The sequence below is a fragment of the Lepidochelys kempii genome, chromosome 1 (assembly GCF_965140285.1).
Source record: "Lepidochelys kempii isolate rLepKem1 chromosome 1, rLepKem1.hap1, whole genome shotgun sequence".
In the NCBI taxonomy this organism is placed as follows: domain Eukaryota; kingdom Metazoa; phylum Chordata; order Testudines; family Cheloniidae; genus Lepidochelys; species Lepidochelys kempii.
The window spans coordinates 302,551,217-302,564,744 of NC_136380.1; the positions used below are offsets into that span (position 1 = coordinate 302,551,217).

General features: G+C 41.0%; 1 protein-coding gene across 5 annotated transcripts in view; it reads right to left on the reverse strand.

Moving 5' to 3' along the window:
• DOCK4 (dedicator of cytokinesis 4) overlaps positions 1 to 13,528 on the reverse strand; it is a 426,144-nt gene that overhangs the window by 160,423 nt on the left and 252,193 nt on the right. For all 5 annotated transcript variants that reach the window (XR_012156797.2, XM_073328106.2, XM_073328104.2 and 2 more), the window contains exon 13: positions 10,981 to 11,106. Coding sequence is in view for 4 of the 5 variants with exons in the window: in XM_073328106.2 (XP_073184207.1) it covers positions 10,981 to 11,106 (126 nt within the window). In the remaining variant the exon portion in view is untranslated. The remainder of the gene's footprint in view (positions 1 to 10,980; positions 11,107 to 13,528) is intronic.

A 13,528-nucleotide genomic window follows, 5' to 3' on the forward strand; every position in this document is an offset into this window, starting at 1 on the left:
TACAGACAGCCCCCCAAGCTGAAGCAAATACTCACCAGCAACCATACACCACACAACAGAACCACTAACCCAGGAACCTATCCTTGCAACAAAGCCCGTTGCCAACTGTGTCCACATATCTATTCAGGGGACACCATCATAGGGTCTAATCACATCAGCCACGCTATCAGAGGCTCTTTCACCTGCACATCTACCAATGTGATATAAGCCATCATGTGCCAGCAATGCCCCTTTGCCATGTACATTGGTCAAACTGGACAGTCTCTACGTAAAACAATAAATGGGCACAAATCAAAAGTCAAGAAATAGAACATTCAAAAACCAGTCGGACCAAAAATTCAATCTCTTTGGTCACTCGATTACAGACCTAAAAGTGGCAATTCTTCAACAAAAAAACAGACTCCAACAAGAGACTGCTAAATTGGAATTAATTTGCAAACTGGATACAATTAACTTAGGGTTGAATAGAGACTGGGAGTGGATGGGTCATTACACAAAGTAAAACTATTTCCCCTTGTTTATTCCACCCCCAACCCCCCCACTGTTCCTCAGACGTTCTTGTCAACTGCTAGAAATGGCCCACCTTGATTATCACTGCAAAATGTTTCCCCCTGCTCTCCTGTTGGTAATAGCTCACCTTAAGTGATCACTCTCGTTACAGTGTGTATGGTAACACCCATTGTTTCATGTTCTCTATGTATATAAATCTCCCCAGTGTATTTTCCACTGAATGCATCCGATGAAGTGAGCTGTAGCTCACAAAAGCTTATGCTCAAATAAATTTGTTAGTCTCTAAGGTGCCACAAGTACTCCTTTTCTTTTTGTGAATACAGACTAACAGCTGCTACTCTGAAACCTTAATTATGTTAGTATCTACACTACAGCCTTGCTCTCTCCAGTTTAAGTGTCTTACTACACCAACATAATTCCATCTCCACAAGAGGCGTAGGGGTTGGGTTGGGGTTTAGTGAGGGTGACACACTGTCTGTGTAGACACTGTGTTACTTACATTGGCCATTGGCTGTCTTGTCAATTTCACGGCAGGAGCCATGAAATTGACAAGAAAGCCAGACAGCTAGAGACCAGCTGTCCCCCACATTCCTGGAGTATTTCATTTAAGGTATCAATGGAAAAGTTACAATCTATCAAATATGATTATCCTGTTTGTATGCATATATCACCTTTGTATCTAAAGATAGGAGCATTGACTATGTACCAGTATTTCAAATGTGTGTGCTCCTGGAGTAACCCGGTAGTTTACATCTAGTCTAGCCAGCACATTGTGAATGGACTATTCAAGAAAGAACTCCTGACTCAATAGTTTTGTAATTTTGTCTCATTCATCATTTTAACTAGTAGACTTAAAACAATTATTTCAAGCAAAAGTGGGATAAAAGATTTACAAACCAATAATAAATAAAAATAATCTTAATAAAACACAGGCCACAACAGTACTAATTAAATTAGACACATATTTACCAGGACAGGTCAAAATTGGTGAAGCATTTTTCACCAGATTTCAAACAACAATTTTCATAAATTGATTCTGAAGTAGCTTTTGAGTCCTCAAAATTTCATTTGCAACAGGATTTTGATAGAATTAAAGATTTTTGCATGATGATTTACAACATTCAGTTCTAGCTTTAAATTCTGTTATTTTGCCTGTGCTAGCTCATGCAGAAGTAGATTGCCAGACTATTTCTGCCTGTAGTCTCTTTAATGAAGTGCTCTTCCCTCTGGGTCTTTTAGGGAAACACATCTGGCAGTGCCTTGCTGAAATCCTGGTTGCACTTGAGGTCAGGGGCATCTGGCTAAACGAATTTGCTTACCACACACAGGCTGCTCCTCCACTCCAACTGCAGAAGCAGCAAAGTGAAAGCAACCAGATCTCTGACATACTGTTTAATTTCACTTTGTAGCCTCTCTCTCCAGACCCACAAGCTATAATAGGAGCAAAGCTGCAATTAAGTTCTCTTAGCACTACCCTCTTCTAACCCCTTTCTCAGACCATTACTCTCACTACCCTGTTTCCCAATGCACCAAGCAAATCAACACAGCAGGAGAAGTGTGTGTGTGTGTGTGTTAGAGAGAGAGAGAGAGATTAAAAGCTCATTTTACTCATCCATCCTGAGACATGCTCATGTATATCTCCTCCTGTCCCCCACTCCCCAAGACTTGCACAAATGGTAGCTTGTCTGGCAGAACTGAAGATTTTAAAAAAAGGAATTAGAGCAGGATTTTGAATGCAGAAGATATATTCCCCACAGATCATAATAGTTTTATGGACGCTGGAATTTCAGGTTTGTTTTACTGGACAATATTCTTGTAAACGCATTTCTGAGTACCTAACACAAAAAGACAAGGTTACTAGCAAAGGTTAAAAAAAACCCAAAACTTTTGTAGTCTTGGCAACTAGGAAAAGAAACAAAATTGTAGAAAAAGTAGGGAGGTCTGATTCATCTGGAAGGTGAAAAATTCAGACTATTTCTTCATGAAAGAATACACAAGTGTGTGTTGTTTCTCACTGCATGCACACTTATTTAATAAAAGTAATGGTTCTTTATTAAGTAAATAATATACAAGCGGATGCAGAGGTAAATGCTCAACAAAATCATCAGGGAATTTACTCCACAGCTCTCATTAGCATTACTTTTAAATTCACCTGAGCTCTTGCATGCTAAACATGCACTTTTCCTCATCAAAGTCATAAATTATTGAAAATAACTTATAAAGAACGTCCTTACAGCTTCATCCATCATAGGCTATGAGGTTATTTTCATAAAACTACACAACCCACAAAGCCTCAACATACAGCATTTTTCTTTTAATTCCAGAGAAAGGGGGAGAAAGGTGCGAGCAGAGGAATGGATTGATTGGAACATGTGTTCCTACACATAAGCAGAGCAAAGACTAGACGAGGAAGCACCTAGAAAAAAATCCAGAAGTGGCATTGGTAGTTATGGAGTCAATAGCTTCTTGAAAAGTGGACTGTCAGGAACTTAAGAGAGACCTAACAGATAAGTGAATGGACAATGCGATGCCAAGTGAAGTTCAATGTTCACAATGTGAAGTTATGTACGCTACTGGGGAAAAAATTAAGTTACACAGAACCCTCACAGGGTTCTATATTAACTGTAGGAAAGGGAGCCGAGTTTCATTTTACCCAGCTCAACGAAGACTTCAGCTCAATGTGCAGCTGTGGTCAAAAAAGCAAACAAGATTTTAAGATGCATAAGGAATGGGACGGAGACTATTAGAGAAAATATAATGCCGTTATATAAATCAATGCTGCATCTCCAGTGCTGTGTGCAGTACTGGTCAGCCCATCTCAGGAAGGATATTGCAGAATTAGAGGAAGTTCAGAAAAGGGCAGTGAGAATGATTGGGCAAGGAAAAAAGAGAGTTACCTTTCCCTCAGTAGTATCCACAGAGAACCGGCTTTGGCGCTCCCCGGAGTGGCTCGTACATGCCGCGGCACAAGGGGTGCCACCGCACCCCCCAGCCTCGGTTCCTTCTTGCCAGAGACTTCGACACTGGGGAAGGAGGGTGGATAATGGAATGGACGTGAGCAACACATCTCGAAGAACACCAGTTATGGAAAAGGTAACTGTCTTTTCTTCTTCGAATGCTTGCTCATGTCCATTCCATATTAGGTGACTCCCAAGCAGTACCCTTGGAGGTGGGTAGGAGTTCATGGACGTGTAGCTTGTAACACAGTTCTGCGGAACCCAGCATTGTCTCTGGCCTGCTGAGTAGCGCGCTTTGAATGTGTGAACCAAAGACCACGTTGTGGCTTCTGCAAATGTCCTGGATGGGAATGTATGCCAGAAAGGCCACTGAGAATGCTTGCGCTCTGGTCAAGTGGGCCCTGACCATCAGCAGCGATGGGACCTGAGCCAGTTCGTAACAGGTCTGGATGCAGGAGGTGATCCAGTTGGAAATCCTCTGTGAGAACACCAGAAGGCCCTGCATTCTGTCCGCTGTTGTGATGAAGAGCTGGGTCAACTTGCGGAAAGGCTTGGTACACTCCAGGTAAAATGCCAGGACACGTCTGACATCCAAGGCGCACAGCCTCCTTTCGTCACTAGTGGTGTGCGGCTTGGAACAAAACTCTGGGAGGAAGCTGTCCTGGTTAAGATGGAAGGTAGACACCACTTTTGGCAGAAAGGCCCAATGTGGTCACAGCTGAACCTTGTCCTTGTAGAACACTGTATATGGTGGCTCTGATGTCAAGGCTTTAATCTCTGAGACTCGTCTTACCGACTTTACTGCTACAAGGAAGGTGACCTTCCATGACAGGCGGGAAAGGGAGCAGAGGCCCAACGGCTCAAAGGGCAGGCACATGAGCCTAGAAAGAACCAAGTAAAGGTCCCACAGTGGGATAGGAGCCTGGACCGGCAGGAAGAGCCTCTTGAGGCCTCTCAAGTATCTGACCATGTCATGAGAGAACACTCTCTGATCTTGGATCAGCAGGTGGAAGGCAGAGATGATTGCGAGATGCACTCTGACTGGAGAGTGTGCTAGATCCTGGTTATTTAGATGGAACAGGTAGTCTAGGATAGACTGTACAGATACCGCACTCTGATGCCTAGCAGGAAAACCTTGTCCACTTGGCCAGGTAAGTCGTTCTAGTGGAAGGCTTCTTACTTCCCAAGAGGACCTGCTGAACCTCATAAGAGCAGGTCTGCTCCTCCGGGTTCAGCCTTGCAGCATCCACACTGAGAGGTGGAGGGGGGCGAGATTGGGATGTAGGACACATCCATGGTCCTGAGACAACAAGTCCAGTCAGCTGGGCAGGGGCCAGGGAAGACCCTTTTTGAAATGGGGGGGGCAGGAAGAAGGGGATTTGCCATAGGTCATTAGTAATTTTCTATACCCCTTCATGTAGGTGTTGTGGACCTAGCAGGTGCTGTGGACCAAAGGACATCGAACAGGAACTCTTCTAGCTCCTCTGCGTGAAGCCCCAGTTTGGATGTGACCCTCTTCAATAGTTCCTGATGAGCCTTAGTATCATCTTGTGGAACTTGGTGAGGGAGACCCGTAATAGCTTCATCCGACGATGATGATGAAGAAGCTGGTACCATAGGATCTGTCATGTCCCCTGGTGATCTCGCTGGCTGTTCCCCTGGGTCCTCATGGTCCTGGGGGGGGTCTTCCCTTCTGGGACTTCCTCCCCCGGAGGTGGAACACCAACCAGATGGCCCACAAAGGCTGGGTAAACCAACAAGGGTTCCAGGGGTTCCAGGCTGCTGGCCACTGGCCTTGGGGCCACAGAGTCGGTTGCGGTGCCGATGACGTAGATGGTACTGCCTGTGGCAAGGCTTGTCCCAATGTCAAGGACTCTGCTCAGTGCCGGAGATGGAAGCAGAGTGGTCGCTATTAGGCGACCATGATCGGGCGGACCAGTGGCCCTTCTCTGTGCGGTGCCGGCTGCTTCGCCTAGACATAGACCTGTCCGATCGAGAGAAGTCCCTCATGTGGGACCTTGGGAACTGGTGACATTCGGCGGATTGCCCTTGGTAATCAGGCGATCTACACCTCATTATGCTCGACTGGTACCGGAATCTAGTCTGGGACTGGGAGCTGGAACGGGCCGGTCGTTGGGAGGATCTCTCTGGCAGTGAGGATCCGCATCTCGGTGACAGGTGGCTCTGCTCAAACGATCAGTGACATGTTGGGTGCTGAGGCACTGGAGACACGAAGGGAATGCAAAAGTTGCTGGAGACTTAATGTAAGTGACGAACTTGGACAAAGACTGTAATTTGCTGAAATTAAGTTTTAATCACTAGAAAGTGTATTTTGTTTGGTTTGTAACCATTCCTGTCTTCTATTCGTACTTAGTATTACTTAATCTCTATTTTTTATTAATAAACTCATTCTTGGCTTATTACAAAACCATCTCAGTGTTGTTTATTAAACTGGAAGGTGACTCCTCAGTTAGCCAAACAGGCTGATGTGTATTCTCTCTCTTCAGAGGCAGTGAACTTAATTTCTGAGAGTGTTTAGTGACAGGGACTGGACACTGGAGAGAAACTTGGGCTCACTGGTTGTTACCTGCCAGGCAGTGTTTGGATTGACAGAGTCCTGAAGAGTTTGCTTGCAAGGCAGACAAGCTGGTGTGTCAGGGAGCTGATACATAGCTTAGCAGCAACAAAACTCTCATTTGCTGAGGCTAAAAGGGTTAACAGAGGGGCTCAGAATTCTGGCTACCCCAAGCAGGATATCACAGTAGACCACTGTTTTTTTATTACTTCTCTGGCATTTGAAATTTCCATTAATAGGGGGAATAGCTGTTACTTGATGGTTTTACCAACAAGGAAGAGCACACATCTGCTTCACAGGAGATCGCTCTAATATTTCTTAGGGCTTCTTGGGTTTTGGCAAGTGTGGGGGGTGGATAGTGCAGTCTGGTCAGGAATTCACCTTTATTTCTTGGTTAGTTCTCATTGTATCCGGTAAATTTCTTCAGCAAAGTCTGAGGAAAGAGTTTCATAGCAGGTGGAAAAGGAGTACTTGTGGCACCTTAGAGACTAACCAATTTATTTGAGCATGAGCTTTCGTGAGCTACAGCTCACTTCATCGGATGCATACCGTGGAAACTGCCTGGAAAAGCTCATGCTCAAATAAATTGGTTAGTCTCTAAGGTGCCACAAGTACTCCTTTTCTTTTTGCGAATACAGACTAACACGGCTGTTACTCTGAAACCTGTCATAGCAGGTGATGCTTGGCACCGATATCTTGACTATGCAGTCTGAATTGATCAGCTGGATCACTGTGCAAAATAGCTACCGGCCAGTATGGTGCTGTGTTGATGACAGCTCCTGTAGATGACTCTTTTCGTTTGCCCCCTTTGCTGCTGTGGTATAGGCCAGTACGAAGTTTTAGTACTCTTAGTGAGCGATTCAGATTCATTTTGTGGCACAGACATTTCATCTTTCTGTCTGTGCATTCTATCTGCTGAGTCTCAGGGTAGAGAGAGAAAGAACAGATAACTTGTGGCCAAGGCATTGATGGTAGGGGATATCAATTGATTACACTGTTGTACCAACTTGTCTTGGTCTTGTTTTGGTCTTCTAGCTGGGAGGTCTGTTCTCCTCAGGTGAGTTGAAAACCTAGAGAATTCAAGTTTTTATGTGTGAACCAGCTGATGGGAAGGAAGAAAGGAAGGTTCTGATCTTCACCTGGAAGAGGCGGTGATCAGATCTTGAGAGTGGAACTTTAGCGATATCCCCTATGTCTATTCCTAGGCTGAAGATAGTGTCCATCCTGAATATGTGGGTCAAGAGATGGTCTGTGAGATTCCTGTTATTGCCAAGTGAGCCAAGAGATCAATCACTAAAACAATGCATGGTCCACTGCAGTGTTTTATGGACTTAGAGAGGGTACCAGAAGGAGAGCTTTTGTCATCCCTAGAAGTTCATAGCCTGTGGAAGTCAGATTTAGTTATTAGATAGTTGCTTTCAAATGTGATTCTGTCTTAATTCATGGGAAAAACAAGGGAAGCGGTCAAGGAGGTGAGAGCTTTCAAATCCCTTCTTTGAGTTAACTGAGTGTATGGAGAAAGGTAGTACCCTATATAAATCCAAGGGATACATTATTTTATATGCAGATGTCTCAGACCTGTAATATTATGGCAGTAAGAAGATTTCCTTATGATCACACAGACTGAGTAACAAGCCAACCATTAACAAAGGGAAGCTGAACACTGCTCACAAGAAGCATCCACAAATCAGACTTTTCTCTCTCTTGACCCCACAGAGGGATTTGGATATAGACCAAGACACACTTCTGTGGTCATTCCAGCTGTGAAGAGTCCTGGTGACACACATTGCAGGTTAAACCTCTCTACTCTTAGAACCACCTCTGAAAATCAGAGGGAAAGAATGCATATGAATGTGTGTGGTAGAATAAATGAGTATAAACACACTACACAAAAGCTGCACTTTGTGATTCAGATGCTACAAATCAGACTTATATTCCAGTAATGTGTGCTGTATAAACAGCCAAAGTTAATAAAACCTGTATAGAAGAGTACACTGGTACTATTACAACCCAATATCTTTCATTAGAACAAACAGTTATTTAAAGGTCGTTTCAAGTACCGTTCAAAATGTCTGGCTTGTTAATATTCAATGTAAATATTTATATCCTAAACAACTGTGGTACTCTGTCTTTGAAGGTGACTTGGAGCAGCTAAAACCTAAATTCAGGGTTTAAATACAACTACACTGAGTTTAACTCTGTATAATGCTTTCTGAGCAGTCCTGGACAGAGAACTCTGGCCTGTGCTTCAGCAAACTGTTAAAACTGAGGTGCAGGAAAGTGTGTGTAGCTGTAGTTTTACAGAATCTACCCCAATATCCCACTTACACTTAGAAAATACATTTGCAGTTAGACTTCATGGAGGATACCGTCCACAGAACTTCCTTCTCCTCATCGGCTATAGTCTAGTAAGCCGCACATGACTTGAATGAGGCTGAGATATAAGTGGCTTTTCCTGTCCATCAGAATCTAGCTCCCCATTTCCTAAAAGATGTGGGGTTTAAAACGGTATTACATGTGCCCTGGAAAGAGCATTCTGGGGCCTCATCTCGTCAGACTTCAGTGTCATAAAAAGGCACTGTTTTATAAAAAAAACATGCATAATTGCTTTCAGTGATAAAATCCCCAAAGAGAAAAGAGAATAATGAAGATAGAAAATGAAGGGCAATTATAGTTCAAAAGGCACCAGTAAGGGAAAGTGTTTTCAGATTTGGCATTTTCAATGCAGACACTGCAATTTGTGCTAAAGACTCTAAGCTACACTGTACACCAAGCCTATTATTTAATAATTCAACTATGATTTGATTATGAGCACTGACTTGAGTTGATTGAGCTTAACAAAATACTAAATTGCAACAAAAAGAAAGGAAACAATAAAATGAATGGATGTTTCCAATATGAAATGAGTATATATGTTCCCTAATATTTCAATTGATCACAACCTCAGAAGCATTTCTGAAGAAAATAAGCTGAAAGAGAAAACAAAAATGAAAGAAGAGCTTTATATTTTAAAAAGTCCACAGCGTTCGCAGTGACCAATCTTCTACATGCATTTCACTCTCTACAGTGTACTGTTCTGCCTAGCAATGTGGAACTTGTCCTGACTAGAGTATTGTAATTATCTGAGTACGATAAAAATCTCATTTACACCAGTAAAGACTCACAAAATCTATGTGATTCCAAAACAGAAGTATGCAGACAATTATTGAGCACACTGAAATCTATTTATCTATGTACACATAGACAACTTTCAAATGAATCCACACAACACTTAGCTGTGAAACTGAGCTGTGAAATTTCTCCAGCAGCTGGCTACAATGCTGCTGTATTATAACATGTTTTTCATAATATGTTAGTTCATCACTTTGTCCCTCACCAGGAAGATAAAGGAGAAAATCTAATGAGTAAGGAATTATTTACAACAGTCATAGACAATGTGACAATGCAGCAGCAGCTCATTCACTCACACATGAGCAATGAGCTGTAGATACTTCCCTTACTGGGAATTATCTTGTCCTCAGTAAAACTACACCCACTGTTGTCATTTATATAATTTTTAAAATATGTTATTTATTTTAAATTATGGAACACCCCACTCCAAATAAATACAATTACATAGCAGTCCATAATATTTAAATTTGACTCTTCTATTAACATACATGTAAAATTGATATTTACATTGTGTTGTCTAGTCGTTTGGTATGTTTTGCTAAATATTGCAATGAAACTTCCCAAATATTTACACAGCAATCATAAGATTTTTTTTATTATCCTACAGATTCTGTACATCCAAATGCTGAATTTAAGTAATCTGAAATACGGATGCTGAATACCAGATATTTTAACAGGTAGTAAAAGCATAAGAATGGTTTATCAACTGCCAGATTTTAGACACTAATTCAGGAAGCATGTGCTTAAATCCTATTGACTTAAATTCCAATTTAAATCTTATTGAAGTGCATTCCTGATTTGGAATGGATTTAAGCATGTTCTTTCTTGAATTGGGACCTTGATTTGCCTCTAGTTTAACTGTTGAAGAGTGCAAGGATACAGCTTTATAACAGGCAAAGGAGTCCCCATTAACAATCCACAGTGAGTCATAAGGAGGATTTATACCACTAGCGCATTTCAAGGTTTTTGTCAGTAACAATATCCAAGTAATAATATTTCAGGTCATTATGGTTTTAAGTATGGTTTCCTTTCAAAGAGATATTGACTATATAAATTCTATTTTTAAAATAGAATTTAAAAAAAAAACCTTTAAAAAAATCGTATTTATTTTGTACAAACAACCGATCATTAGGCTAAACCAGAGAAAATTGTGATCAGTATCACCATCAGTTATTTTACTATGTTCACACCTCCACATTCATATTAATCCTTTATCCAGCCTTTCTTAACACCTGTTTAATCACATGCTGTTAAAAATACCATTTAATTTTAATAAAACCTCTGAGCACCACATACCATCTGCATCTGTGCAGCTACTTATCTGCCCCTTCTTTTTCACCCACTGTACTCACAAGAGACTGGTCAAAGTGTCATATGGAAAGTGTCAGCCAAGTTACATGAGCTTTTATTTTGAATGGCAGCTTTTAACAACAGCCCCTAAAAACTCCACTGATCACACCGTACTTTACTTAGAGCCTGATAGTCCACTGCACTTCATCCTATTTAATCATTTGCACTTGTACAAAGTTAGGATTAAATTTTACCAAATCACCAAATTACTAGGCATAGGCAGAAGCGACTTCCAAGGCATGGAAAAAAAGACCATTTTTTAAACTTGAATTTCATTAATGCGAACAGACCTGTTTTTAAAGTCCCAGTGGGCTGACGTTTGAGAATTGTTGAAGTACAGAATTTCTTTGGAAAGGAATTGAAAATTAAATTATTTCAATTTTTTTTATTTCTTTCTTATTTTTCTTTTTAACCTACCAGGCATGATAATATTGGAAAAACCCAGCTTTCTTGTTATTGATACCCCATGAGTAAACATGGATGTGTAATCTCTCCTAATTTGTTCAATGTCTCCATGAAACAGTTGAAGAGAAACTGCCAGACCTAGAAATGAAGAGAAGAAATAAGAGACATAAGAATGGTATAATGCAACGTTATGTCTAAAATCCATTCAAACATTTTGTTTCAAACAGAAACACGGTATTTAATATTAGAAAGTTTATATAATTCATTATGATCTTTCTAATTCAAAGGTCAATAACTCTAAACCATGTCAGAAGTTGTATGCATTTGGAAAGGATAAACGTTGTACAAAAATCCTCTATGTAGAGCGCCAGGTAAGCACTAGACAGCCATCCAGCCATACACAAGCAGTAACAAGGTGGCTACCATTGGTCTGTAACTGAGGCAATCACAGCAGCTCAAACCGTAGACAAGCAGATCTAATAAGTCCTAACAAGAATGCACTGGGACGTTGCACTCCATATGTTTTATGAAAATATGCTTATGAATGTGAATATAATGTAACTGGAATATGCTTTACGCAAAAGGTCTCTTGTAAGATATCATAACAAAGGTTATAACCTACTGAATATATTCCTCCTATTTGTATGTATGTATCATTCTTGTATCTGAAGCTAGAAATATGAAGTATAACCCTAAGGTTGTATTGTAATTATGCAAAGTGTGGGCCATTAATGGTAGAATCTTGATGGCTCTCATTGACTAGGACAATTGGTTGTGAATACGTTTATTTACCTGCAAGCCTTCCTGTGTACATGTGGGCCAGCCTGTGAGTAATGAAGAATGAGGTCTCACAGGACATGTGACCATGTCACATGATACCGGAATCCATCTTAAATCTGGTACTTTTCCATTTAGAAAGAGGGGTGGGGGCCCAGAGAGACAAAAGATTCCCGCCTTGTGCCAAAGCTATAAAAGGGAGTGGAACAGAACAAAGGGGGCTGCCAGTCATGAGAATACCCCTGCTTTCCACCTAAGATGTCTGCTGGAACTAACAAGGACTGTACCAGGGGAAAGGATTGGGCCCAGACTAGGAAGGAATCTAGTCTGTGAAAGAAGCTTATTGGAACATCTCTGAGGGTGAGATTTTACCTGTAATCAGTTTCTTAATGTATTAGGCTTAGACTTGCGTGGTTTTAGCTTTATTTTGCTTGGTGACTTACTTTGTTCTGTCTGTTACTACTTGAAACCACTTAAATCCTACTTTTTATTATTAATAAAATCACTCCTGTTGATTAATAAACCCAAAGTAAGTGATTAATACCTGGCGGAGCAAACAGCTGTGCATCTCTCTCTATCAGTGTTATAGAGGGTAGATGATTTATGAGTTTACCCTGTAGAAGCTTTATACAGAGTAAAATGGATTTATTTGGGGTTTGGATCCCATTGGGAACTGGGTATCTGGGTGCTGGAGATAGGTGACCTGTTGAGCAATTTTTGGTTGAAGTCTGCAGCTTTGGGGTGTGGACCAGACCTGGGTCTGTGCTGCAGCAGGCTAGAGTGTCTGTCTCAACAAGGCAGGGTTCCGGAGTCCCAAGCTGACAGGGAAAACGGGCTCAGAGGTAACTTCAGGTGACAGTCCCAAGGGGTCTCTGTGACCAAACCCGTCACATGCACTTCTGGGAAATGTCAATTAGTAATACTCTGCTGAGACTTAATCTTTTTATTTGCTTATTTATCAAACCAATCACCACCTAGTCTTACAAAAAACTAGAATTCAGTGTGTGTCTTAAGGCAGTAGGACAAATGCATCACTCTCCCCTTTCCCAATAGGTACCCGCGTGTTGGAGAGCCCAAGAAAAAATGCACATATTAGAAAAAAAATTAAGGTGCAGAGTCACAAAAATACCCATCTTGACAAAGGTTCTACAGAGGTATTTCTATAATTAAACAATATTTTTATCATGACATGTCACAAAGGTATTTGAATATTCATCAAAATAATAAAAAGCTCTGATCTCAACATTTACAAAATAGGAAGTCACAACGTTATTCTTGAAGGGCATTAGTTGTCTAAGAAAGTACTATACAAAGGGAGAAAAACTACATGACTGCTTGCAGTGGTCCTGAAAATTTAATAGAAAAGCAGATGCAAACAAAATACTGTCTTGTCTGATACAGAGCAAAAGGTATAGTGGTTTTGAAGGTGACTACCTAGTGGAAGAATGTGGGAGTCTCAATGAGCATCTTTAGGTATGGCTACATCACCAGTGCACTTCTAATCACAGCAAAGCTTAGGAAACTCTTGCCATTAAAACCAAAAGCTCAAGATAAATTAGAAGAACAATGTAAGAAAACCAAATCCTGCTACTTTTCTGCTTAAACACAACATTGTATGTTGAACACACTTTAACTCTCATAATGGCTAAAGTTATAAACAATCATTTTTTCAGTATGTTTGATTCACTCTAACAAAGGCTCTGTTCTGTGTCTGCTGGAAGACATGATACTCAAGGGTTAATGAGTGTAATATATTACTCTCCTTCCAATGAAATAATGGTTC